Below are 13160 nucleotides of genomic sequence, written 5' to 3'. Positions count from 1 at the left end.
ATTGTAGGTGAGGGCCTGCTGGTGAGCTGACCCTCTAAAAAATTATATGCGAGGACCTTCAGGTGAGCTGACTCTTTAAAAGATTGTAGATTAAGGCATGCTGGTGAGCTGACCCTGTAAAACATTATATGCAAGGGCCTTCTGGTGAGCTAACCCTCAAAAAAATTACATGTGAGGGCCTGCTGGTGAGCTGACCCTGTAAAATATTGTAGGTGAGTGCCTGCTGGTGAGCTGACCCTGTAAAATATTATATGCGAGGGCCTGCTGGTGAGCCGAACCTCTAAAAAAATATATGTGAGGGCCTGCTGGTAATCTGAACCCTGTAAAACATTATAGGTGAGGGCCTGCTGGTGAGCTGACCCTCTAAAAAATTATATACGAGGGCCTGCAGCTGAGCTGACCCTGTAAAACATTATATGCGATGGGCATATATGCGACAAATAAGCATGTTGATATGATGGAACAGGAGAAGGAGGATGAGAAAATGAAGATTCAACCATATACCCTTGTTTGTGGTGGAAGCGGTGCATGGGAATACGGTATATTCAGTACATTATAAACAACACATTTAAAGTGCCTTTATGTTCATCAGCTTTCCTCTGGTGGAGTCAAGAAGTCATGGTCAATCCAGGCCTTGTTCATTTTTATAACCTGTCAACCTTTTATAACCTGTCATCATTTTCAGTTGACAGGGGGATACACTTATCTGTTATAATGCCACCAACAGCACTAAATACACGCTCAGACAAAACACTGGCGGCAGGGCAGGCAAGCACCTCCAAGGCGTACAGCGCCAGATCATGTCACTTGTCCAGCTTGGACACCCAGTAGTTGTAAGGCACTAAGGGATCATTGAGGATGCTGACACAGTCTGCTATGTACTGCTTCACCATTTTCCAAAAATTTTCCCTCCTTGTGACACTAGGCCACGCATGAGCGTGAGGGTGCTGGCGGAGTGTCATGAAACTGTCCCAGGCTTTGGAGAGTGTTGCCCTGCCTCTGTTGGAACTGATGTGTGTTCCCCATGTCTCCCCTCCTCTGTTGGCCAAAGAACTACGGACTCTGCCACCAGCATTGCCAGATGGAATGTTTTGGAGCACTTTTTCAACAAGGATCTACTGGTATTGCACCGTTTTGCTTGTCCTCTCCACCAGATGAATGAGAGAGGAGAAGTTCTCTTTGTAGCGGGGGTCGAAAATGGTGAACAACCAGTAGTCTGTGTTGTCTAAAATGCGTATAACGCGCGGCCATGTGTGCCAGAGTACCAACAGGCAAGACTTCTCTGTCATCATCAGGAGGATCACTCTAAATCTCCTCATCCTCTTCCTCCTCTTCTGCCCCATCACGCTGAACAACAATTAAACTTCCATGGGTACTACACTCTGTACCGGAGGCAACCATCTTCTGCTCCTCCTCGTCCTCCTCTTCATCGTCCAATTCGCACTGAGAAGACGAACTTAGGGTGATCTGGCTATCACCCTATGTAATGTCTTCCCCCATTTCCAACTCTTCCACATGCAAAGCGTTGTCCTTAATAGTGAGCAGCGAGCGTTTGAGTAGACACAGAAGTGGGATGGTTACACTGATAATAGCGTTATTTCCCCTCACCATCTGTGTTGATTCCTCAAAGTTTCTTAAAAACATCCATGCCCACTCCTTTCTTGTGAATAGAGGAAGCTGACTGGAAAGACAACGATCATGTTGCAGCTGGTATTCCACTACTGCCCTCTGCTGCTCACAAAGCCTGGCTAACATGTAGAACGTTGAGTTCCAGCACGGCGGCAGCTGTAGATGACTTTTGGAAATGGGCACACATGCGGCACACCTTCACTAGTAGCTCAGGCAAATTGGGGTAGGTTTTGAGAAACCGCTGAACCAGTAAGTTGAACATGTGGGCTAGGGATGGTATGTGTGTGTGCTTGCCGAGCTCCATGCCGCCACCAAGTTATGGCCATTATCAGACACAACCATGCCTGGTTGCAGGTTGAGTGATGAGAGCCACAGCTCACTATGGTCCCTTATACCCTGTCACAGCTCTGTGGCGGTGTGCTGTTTGTCCCCAAAGCATATCAGTTTCAGCAGGGTCTGTTGCCGCATCCCCACTGCAGTGCTACACTGCTTCAAACTACTGACTGATGACTGACTGGTACTGCATGCGGATAATTCAGAGGTGAAAGTGGAGGAGGAGGCGGAGGAAGAGAAGTGGGGGTTGGAGCCACTAAAGTAGTTGCTGGGAGAAACCCTGATCGACGTAGGGCCCGCAATCCTTGACGTGTTAGCACCTGTGCCATACCAGGGAAGGGGACTGCATAACATGGGACAGCCACCGACATCAAGCTGCGGAAGGCCTCAGTTTTCACAAGCCTAAATGGCAACATTTCCAGGGCCAGTAATTTGGAAAGCTGCGCATTTAGTGCTATGGCCTGTGGGTGGGTGGCTGGGGGCTGGGTATTTGCGCTTGATTTCAAATGCTTTTTCCAGTTGGACCGTGCTGCTCCAGAAGGCAGGAAAAACACCACTTTAGACTACTTCCAATAATCTGTGGATATAGGGAAGCAAAAGGCCACAGAAAACTGCAGAGTCTCCACTCATTTGCCTCTGTCAGACACCAAAGGATAGCCACAATAGTGAAATACCATCACATAAACGGAATAACAGTATTTATTATACTCACAAAAGTGAATAGAATACAAGCAGTATAAAATTGGATACACCCGACCCGGGTTTCGCTTCGAAAAGCTTTGTCAGGGGCATCTTCACGATTAGGACCTGTGACGCAGAAAAAGGCAACGTACCAGAGACTATTTTATTTATTTATTTTCTTGCATTCAAATGCCTGGGGTAAGGACATTTGTACGTTGTTTTGTTACACGGAAGTGGATGTAGTCGCTGATGGTGCTTGTGAAGGTCCAGGTGCAGGGCGGGAGGCATCCGGGCCTGTGTCTTGGACAGGGGATTGGCCAGCATGTAACATAGGGGAAGAGGAGGCAGTGGTGTGACCTGCAGACACAGACTGTTGACCCAGGCGTTCAGCCCACCTATTATGGTGCTTTGATGCCAGACTGCGGAACACCTACCCCTTGGCAAGGCAGATTTCCACAGTTGGGGGCCTGTTTGGTGTGGCCTGCCTTCTCCCTTTTGCCACCCCACTGCCTCTTCCAGCCTGTTGCGGTGCTGCAGATCCCTCCCCCTTTGTACTTTTGTCCTCGCTCGGCATTCCACCTTCCCAGGTTGGGTCAGTGACTTCATCATCCAGCACCTCCTCTTCAACTTCCTCACTCTGCTCATCCTCCTGACTTGACCTAACCACAACCTCAGTGATTGACAACTATGTCTCATCCTCTTCCTCAACCTCTTGAGACATTAATTGCTGTTAAGTTATTGGCAACTGTGTCTCATCATCATCCACCTTATTAAACAGTAATTGCCATTCCCCACCGTCATCTTCTTTTGACTGTGAATGCTCAAGAGTTTGGAAATCAGGTCACAAGATCTGTCCTTCTTCAAGCGTGCTTGGTGAGAGGGCCAAATCAATGAATAGCGAGGAATATCCGAGTGTGGGATCTCTTGCTTGGCCGGACTCTCCATTGTGGGAGAAAGAAGTATCAAGACTGGACTTGGTGGAAGACAGGGTGGTGCTTAACAGACTGGAAGCATTATCTGCTGCAATTCAACCGACCATCTTGTTGCACTGGTCTGACTTCAAGAGTTGTGTCCTGCGCCGCCCTGCAAACTGGGACATCATGCTAGGTATCGTGGCTGACTGTTTTTCTTGTGCTCTGGCAGCAGGCACAGTTTCAACGCACCCAGGGCCATGGCCTCTGCATGCACCATCAGCATCACAGCCACTTCCCCATCCCTTACTGCTCGCTTTCTTCATTTTAAATGTTATATTTGCTTGAAAGTATGTCACATGAACAGTAGTGTAGGATTTGGAAGTGTATGCACAAACAAATTTAAAAAGTTATTTGAGATGTGGAAACATCACACAGGAGATATCCCGCAGATAATGTCAATGCTGTCATCAGCGGCTAACAAAAAATTACAGGGAATGTCACAGGTATTTGGGATGAGGAAACGTTATACAGGAGTGGTACCACAGGTAATGTCACTGTCCAAAGTGTCTACGTAAAAAGTACCCTGTATGTCACAGATAAAATTTTAGGCGCACACGTTAAACTGGAGATGTGGCACTGGTAATGTCACTGTCAGAAGCGGACACAGTCTATTGAAAAAGTACACTGGATGTCACAGATATATTTTGGATGCGCAATCTTTACACAGGAGATGTGGCGCAGCTAATCTCACTGTCCGCGGCGGACACCGTCTATTGAAAAAGTACACTGGATGTCCCAGATATTTTTTGGATGCGCACACTTTAGCTGCGCCACATCTCCAGTGTAATCTCTGTTTCCACAGCGGCCACCATCTATTGAAAAAGTACACTAGATGTCACAGATATTTTTTGGATGTGCACACTTTACACAGGAGAAGTGGAGTGGATAATTTAACTGTCCACAGCGGACACTGTCTACGGAAAAAATACACTGGATGTCACTGATATTTTAGGGATGCATACACTTTTCACAGAAGATGTGGCGCAGCTAATCTCACTGTCTGCAGCGGACACCGTCTATTGAAAAAGTACACTGGATGTCACAGATATTTTTTGGATGTGCACACTTTACACTGGAGATGTGGCACAGCTAATCTCAGTGTCAACAGCGGCAACCGTCTATTGAAAAAGTACACTGGATGTCACAGATATTTTTGGATGTGCACACTTTACACAGGAGATGTGGGGCGGATAATTTAACTGTCCACAGCGGACACAGCCTATTGAAAAACTACACTGGATGTCACAGATATTTTTTGGATGTGCACACTTTACACAGGAGATGTGGCGCAGCTAATGTCACTGTCCGCGGCGGACACCGTCTATTGAAAAAGAACACTGGATGTCCCAGATACTTTTTGGATGCGCACACTTTAGCTGCGCCACATCTCCAGTGTAATCTCAGTGTCCACAGCGGACACAGTCTATTGAAAAAGTACACTGGATGTCACAGATATTTTTTGGATGCGCACACTTACACAGGAGATGTGGCGCGGATATATTAACTGTCCGCAGTGGACACCGTCTACGGAAAAAGTACACTGGATGTCACTTATATTTTAGGGATGAGCACATTTTGCACGAGAGATGTGGCGCTGATAATTTAACTGTCTGTAGCGGCCTATTAGACGCTATTTAGCGCAGTATGTGCTAAAAATATATACTAATGTCACACACAATAGTCCTTAAAAGGACTTTTGGGTCTCTGAAAAGTTTTTGTAATAAAAATCTTCCAATAACACCCCCTACGCTGTCTTTCCCTTCCTATGCTCAGCTCTCCTTGACTAATACTGAGCCGAACATGTGTCATCGGGTGCTTTATAGCACCCGATGACGTGTTCTGGCCAGCCAATCACTGTAATGCCAGTAGCCAACATGGCTATGGCATTACAGTGCATGCCAGTACCTCCCTGAATGTTTATTGGCTGCGTAGCAGGCAAGAAATTTGCGGGGAGGAGACTCGAGCATTGCACTCGAGCACATGCGGCACTCGGCAGAGTATCGCCATGTGCCGAGCATCGACATGCTTGAGCCGAACTAGTGTTCAGCCGAGCATGCTCGATCAACACTAATATTATGCATTTAATAACACTCTGCTGGTATTAGAAAAGTGTTATTGAATGCCATTCTATGATGTTTTCAGCAAAGGAACTTCCTCAATTCTGCCCCTGATTGGCTGATCCAGGCTGTCTGTCAGCCTCTGAGCCAATCAGGACAAACCTTTTTACCAGTATCAAGTGATCCTCCATCTTCTTCCTTCCTCATGGTTTTTCCCGCCTATATTCACAGTAAGATGTCTTTGTACGTTGTTTTTATGAGATTTGTCTGAAGCAAATCATAAAGTGTTTGATTTGTTTTGCGAACAAATTTTGGAAATTTAGAGTTTAGAATCAAATTGTCCATCTATATTTAAAACTTTCATAGATTAACCATTTTTCAGACAATTATCATCCCGAGTAAAAGGCTTTTATCAATTACAGTAACATAAAAAGGCAATGTTGCTTATTATTATGAATCCAGGACTCTTTTACATGCAAATGATATGTGTAAATTACCTGAATATAAAGTCATTTCTGCCATTTGTAACAAGTAAAAGCAATAGATCTTAATCGAAAAGAGGATTGCTCTAGCGCTTTCTTTAAACATGTATGGAAACTATTAATTACTATAAATTAACTGAAATGCTAATGATTAAGATCCTGCTTTGTGCCTTGAATTTTATCTAGAAAATTGTTCAATGTAAGTATGGCACTTTACTACAGATTTTCAGGCTTTTCAACATTCTAATAAAAATGTTGAGCAAACTTTGGAATAAGAAAGTATATTCTTATAAAATCTTATATATATATATATATATATATATATATATTATAGAAAAGACTGCAGCACTTCCAATTGGTGAAAAAAATGTGAGGTCATTTATTCACCCATGCAACGTTTCAGTCCACTTTCTGGGACCGTTCTCAAGCCTTGAGAACGGTCCCAGAAAGTGGACTGAAACGTTGCATGGGTGAATAAAGGACCTCACATTTTTTTCACCTATTGGAAGCGCTGCAGTCTTTTCTTCTTTGTATTTCAAGACGGTGGGGTTGCGTCTTATTGCTTGCACTCCTTACCTTGGTTACAATTTTGTGCTGCCTTGAACTTTCTTTTATATATTTATATATATATATATATATATATATACTGTTATATATATAAAGGCAGCTTGTTATGGAGCAGGAGAAGCTGAGCAGATAGTTTTATGGGTAAATATTCAGTATAACATCTTCTTATTCTGGGCTTTGAAGTCAAGTCAAGATAGTGATCATATGAGTGACTGACAGCCTTCCCTCTATGACTGTGTATACAGAGAGAGCTGTCAGTCACTGATAAGAACACCTCCTGGATATCAAAGTTCTGAATGAGCAGGAATTTCCCATAAAACTGCATTTCCCAGTTTTCCCATAAAACTACATATCAATGTGATCAGCTCCTCCTCCTTTGAGGTGACAAATTCCCATAAGTTGTCTCTGAACTTTGAAAAAAACTCTTGATATGTCATAGCAATATGTCATTCTCAGTGGGGTCTGAGTGCCAAGACCCCCACCAATCACTGAAATGAGAAGAGAGAAGCGCTCACATAGCATGCGCTCTATCCTTGCTGAAGAAGACAGACTCAATAGATAGTCTATAGGGAGAGAGTACTCTATGCAAGTGCATCTTTCTCCTCATTTTAGCGATCAGTGGGGGGCTCAGCATACAGACCCCACCTATCATAACTTTTGCTATGGTACAATGACATATCAAAGTATTTTCAGAGTTCAGTGACACTTTAATAGGGTTGATAAATGTGGTGCATTTATCAGGGGTGCAGGTATAATGAATGCTATGTGGAGCCACATCATGACCCAAATCTCTAGAATTTGTGCTACGTGTGCCTAGAGGTCATTTTGAATACTAACAAGGCTAGGTTCACAGCACATTTTGGCTTTATATGTGGAATATAATGACACTTTTTCTACTCTATTTTCAAACAGAATGGGTGTCTAGCTTATTTCTATTTCCCAATGCTCTTTTACAATATTCTAAAAGAGGTAGTCCTTCATGTGAAATATGCACTTTTGAACAGTAAAAATTACCATACCTTTGCTTCTACTGTATTGAAAATTATAGTCGACTATGTGAATAGCAAATGCATTCTAAAAAAAAAAAAATGACTGCACAGTATACATTTTGGCTTTTAATGAGAGTCAGTGGCAGACGTGAAACTATAAAAACAATATTCTTTATAAGTGCATATGTTTAAGGCATATATTCATTGAAGTGTTAAAAATGGTCTGACCAAATGTAACACCTTAAAGCAGTTTGACCCTAGCCTAGCAATCAAGCTACATTTACAAGATTGATTATATAACCATATAATAATTTCTCCAGGTATGTACAATTTAAAATCTCCCTTATTTTTCCATACTAAAAAATAGGTATAAAAACAAGCTGAGCCGCCTAATGTGATCTCCGTAACCCTCCTCTACTTGATATTTATTTTTAAGCCTAAGAAGCAAAATAGAAGTGAGACACTAATTAACGTGTCACCTCAAAAGTGCTTCCAAAATATTTTAATAGTGGTTGTAAAGGTTAATGGCAGAGTTTGTCTGCAGCTTGACTTATTGATCACTTTGAACTATGATGTTCATTAAACAGCCTTAGTACAAACTGCATGGTCATATATCAAGGAGTTTGCACGTTTATAATTCACTCTTCTAAGAAAAGTATCTTTGCGGGAACTAGAGGAACAAAATGTGGCAAAAGGTTTCTACATCAGAAAAAATATCTGTGTCTTTTTCTGTTAAGCAATTTTGGATCGCGTAATGTATTCAAAGACGCTCTGTATGGACGCACGGCAAGCTTGGGGCTCCCATTATGATGTACATAGTTTGTATGGATATTCCATGGTCCTTTCTACAGAAGAGTAAGTTGACTGCGTATATACATGTTATGATAATCCTTTTCATGTTTGTATATCATTATGAATGTAAGGCCATATATCTCAAAATTATGAACAGTGTTGTATATGATTAGGAAAACATGACTTCCCCCTCCCCAAAAAATGTTGTGTCTTATAATGCACTTCCAGTATAGTGATAAAATTTGGCATGGAACAGCAGTCAAGCATTACCACATTCAATCCATTACACTGCCAGATACAGTCCAGCATCATATAGCTCTCTTCATGCAATAATTTAAAAAATAAAATATCCACTTTAATTCAGATTCCTGCAGAGAGTGTTCAGCCTGATGTCCCTCCGACCCCCACTTAATTTACACTGGGGGGAAAACATGATTGTTCTTTTCCTACTGATTAATGGACTCACTTAACATTCATATGTAATGGACTCACATCTGCAGATAGCATGTTATAGAGCGGCTGAGCAGATTGAATTATAGTTTTATGGGAAAAAAGTCAGCAAAACCTGTAATTTATACATTCAAACCTCTGCTCTTTCTGAATTCAAGACCAGCCCTGCGTACAACTATCAGTGACTGACAGCAATTAGAGATGAGCGAAGTGAGCTTTGGATCATAGATCCGAAGTTGCTTCACTCAGAACTTAGGTATAATGCCGTACTGAGATCCGCCTCCGTAAAGCTTTGAGATTTACAGACTCCGATGAGGCAAAGTCGGTAAATTACTTCGGTATTTGATTTTTGAACTGAAAAACTTGGAACTTGTATAAACACACTTAGGGTCTATAAACACGTCCGCGAAATGGGTCCGCATCCGATCCGCAATTTTGCAAACGGGCGCGGACGCATTCCTTTTTAATGGGGCCGCAAAAGATGCGGACAGCACACAGTGTGCTGTCCACATCCGCACTTCCTTTCAAGAAACAACAACGGACAAGAAAAGGCATTTCGATTATAGTGCCAGTCATGTGCGGTATGCAAAATGCGGAGCGCACATGACCGGTGTCCCTGTTTTGCGGATCTGCAATTTGTGGACCGCAAAACAGTTGTGAACATGTGTATGGACCCTTATGCCTCCTTCTCATGTCCCTTTCCATGATGAGATCTTTGAGAAGACGACCAGTGTTTCATCTGTGAAGAAAGAGTCTGTTTCTGGTCCATGTGTCATCAGTACTTCATGTAGACTGCTAGGCTGAAAAGGGGACTTCTACAGCATCTCCCACCAATGGTCTGTAGAAACCACTGACTGAACACTGTTGGCATCAATGTTGTGTCAGTAATTTTTTGGACCCATAGAAAGTAGTGTATTTCTCTGAGATTTTCCACTGACCCACAGTCAGTAGAAAACCACTGATATGTGAATAAAGACATCATAATCAATGGCTCCATGTGCTGTCCAAGGAAATCATGAACACCACACATCCATGACTCACCAATGCCTTATACAGAGAATGCTATCAATCACTGACAACACTTCCCCCATGTACAACTGAAGTCCCAAAAAGCAAAGATATAAATATATAAATTATAAGTTTTACTGAACATTTTCCAATAAACTGTATATCAATCTGCTCAGAAAATCTTGCCCTGTAACATGCTGACTGCAGATTGCACCGCATTTCATGGTGACTCTTTAACATGAAAATCCTTATGCAAACAAAAAGTAATTTGTATTATGCTTTATGCTGAAAAATCAGCAATTTCTATCCTATGGAACTGTTAGACTATTAATATTAGATATTACTAGCGGTGTATATATATATGAACAAAGATACAACATTTGGATATTCTTAAAATATACCCAGAGCCCTCTATTAAATGTTTTTTTTGTTTGTTTTTTTAAATATTATAAATAAAAAGAAATGTTGATGCTTTTGTCAATCTGTAGCCTTTGTGAAACAGAGCAATCATGACAGCATACATGTGATCAGGACAATAGCTGCAGTAAGCTACATTTCAGAATGGCTTTTTATTTTCAGAGCCATCAAAGCTGTTTTCCCTGGAAAAAGAAGCATCATTTTTTCTCGATCTACTTTTGCTGGATCAGGCAAACACTCAGGACATTGGCTTGGAGATAATGCTGCCAACTGGAATGATATTAAATGGGCTATACCAGGAATGCTTGAATTCAGTCTTTTTGGAATACCTTATGTAAGCACATTACATGAATAAGCCTGCAAAACAAATGGTCATCTATGGGAATTAGCACTAAATTGTGTTTATTTGTGTAGAACATCATGATCCATTTTATTGCCAATTGGATGCTTTAGTGACAGTCAACACAGAGAGCAGAAGAGAAATAGGCAACATTTGCAGCTAAATATTTCAGTGGCCTGAATGCCTCATAAGAAGAGATCTTTATAGTCATTGATATGAAAACAGTCATCTTTTAAACATAAGTCTAAGATAGCAATCTAAACAAAGTCATTATGAAATGTTAATTGTGAGTTAATTCAGTTAAATTGCACAGCTAAAAGTGATTTTGGAAAATATGGGGAATGAGTATATTCCCCATATTTCTATTTATTTTAATGAATATGGAGATCTGCCCCTTACTTAGGCTTCCTGCATATGGCCCTATCCGTTTTGTGGTCAGCAAGTTGTGGATACCCAAAATATGGATGTGGTCTGTGTGCATCCCGCACAGTTCGAGGGCCCCATTGTAGAAATTACTATTCTTGTCCGCAAAACGGATGAGGCCCTAGTACTATGTACTCTGTAGCATCCCCTGCTTTTTATCAGCTAATATTATTAGCTAGTTCATGGCAGAGTGCAGGACACTGTTTCTCTAGTGCCACCTATAGGTGATTTTGGGGAAATTGACTTACAGTACATGGCACCCACTAGAGCTGTCACTAGGGCGGTGTTTCCTAACTAGGGTTCCCAGAGTACAGGTACAAGACCTGTCACTTTTACAATATCTAAAGAAAACCGATTGCAGCAAGCTCACAGATGGTTTGTAAAGCAGTAAACATATCCAAGCCAAATTATATTACTGGACTATATTCCTACAATGCTTTACCTGACCCGACAAGTTTTTTTTTCAGGGAGTAGAGGCATTTTTCGAAATATTATAAATAATTAGAAATGTTAATGCTTTTGTGAAACAGAGCAATCATTACAGCATACATGTGATCAGGACAATAGCTGCAGTAAGCTACATTTCAGAATGGCTTTTTATTTTCATATCCAAGCCAAATTATATTACTGGACTATAATCCAACAATGCTTTACCTGACCCGACAAGCTTTTTTTTCAGGCAGTAGAGGCATTAGGGGTTTCATGAATTGTAGAAACATGTTTAAGGGTTCAAAATAGCTGCCCTACTGGGAACTTCCTTTCTTTAGGAGGACAGGTACTTTTTCCAGGCAGCATTGCATAAAAAGATTCCCTATTTATTGGATCTCCCCAAGGAAATTTGTACCTTTCATGACGCAGTCAATAAAACATAATTACAATTCTTCTCTGTCATTTAATCATACAGCTCAAATGCATTTATCACTATCTATCTAACCTCACCTAACCACAGTGAGAAGGAATTTGACCAAAATGGTGATTGAGCATGGGCCCGGAAACTCCTTTCCATGTCTATGGGGTTGACAGAAACAGACAAGCACTGTCCTTGGCTGCCCTCATATGTCCCCTAGACTTTAAATGGAGTGACCTTGTGTATATTCGAATCCTGCTTTATTCAAAGTCCTTCTCAATACAGCCAGGTAATTATAGTGATTTGGTGTGAGGGTTCTCAGCAATGGTGCCCCCAGTAATTATTTATGATTTATCCTGTAGATAATAAATGTCCATTGTGAGAAAACCCTTTTAAATCTGACAATAAATATTATTTTAGCGAATGAATGTTTCAACATTTTCTCCTTAGATTGGTGCAGACATTTGTGGCTTCTTTGATGATTCCTCTGAAGAGCTATGCAGACGATGGATGCAAGTTGGAGCATTTTATCCATTTGCTAGAAACCACAATGCTGAGAATTACAAGGTAACTTTTTCTTGAATGTGCAATTATACTGAAGATTTTTATATAGAACATACATAATGTTATTTGGTTATATTAACAAAATATAAATTCCTTAAAGTATTACCCTACCATGTTGTAGGGACACATCAAAAGCTTACATAATGGGGTTCTGAGTGCTTAGACTCCAACGATCTTTAGACAGAGGGGAGAGAAGCTCTTGCTAAGGGTTCTAGAGTTTGTGTGGGTCTAGGGAACTAGAGACTGCAGACACATTTATAATAGTTTGCAGAACTTAGCATTCAAAAGCATTACTGTCTGTTATTGATAGACACACTGGACTTACCATTAGATCCTATTGCAGTAAGAACTGCATAGTTAGGACATAATGCTATATTCTTTCACATAAAGGAGTATGTGTAAATAGGCTACACTTTATTATGTTGTATTACTTGTGTGGTTGTATTATAAGCTCATTTTTATGTACAGTATAAAGGGATTATCTCAAAAAGACAACCTCTGTCTGTAAGCCCAATTAGATACATATACATGTCTTACCAGTAGGCTCCTCCACTCAGAATCCTCCTGCAATCCTGGACAACCTACGACATTCATATATTACACGGAT

At 41.3% G+C, this 13160-nt stretch overlaps 1 protein-coding gene across 1 annotated transcript in view; it reads left to right on the top strand.

The window, feature by feature from the left end:
- The window catches only part of SI (sucrase-isomaltase), a 359277-nt gene that overhangs the window by 197691 nt on the left and 148426 nt on the right, over window positions 1-13160 (top strand). Inside the window, exons 16-18 of the mRNA XM_040428175.1 lie at window positions 8450-8567; window positions 10542-10713; window positions 12440-12556. Of these exons, the coding sequence (XP_040284109.1) occupies window positions 8450-8567; window positions 10542-10713; window positions 12440-12556 (407 nt within the window). The remainder of the gene's footprint in view (window positions 1-8449; window positions 8568-10541; window positions 10714-12439; window positions 12557-13160) is intronic.

Source organism: Bufo bufo, chromosome 4 (genome assembly GCF_905171765.1).
Source record: "Bufo bufo chromosome 4, aBufBuf1.1, whole genome shotgun sequence".
In the NCBI taxonomy this organism is placed as follows: Eukaryota; Metazoa; Chordata; class Amphibia; order Anura; family Bufonidae; genus Bufo; species Bufo bufo.
The sequence above is the reverse complement of the archived record's forward strand: the minus strand, read 5'-3'. Positions and strand labels throughout refer to the sequence as shown.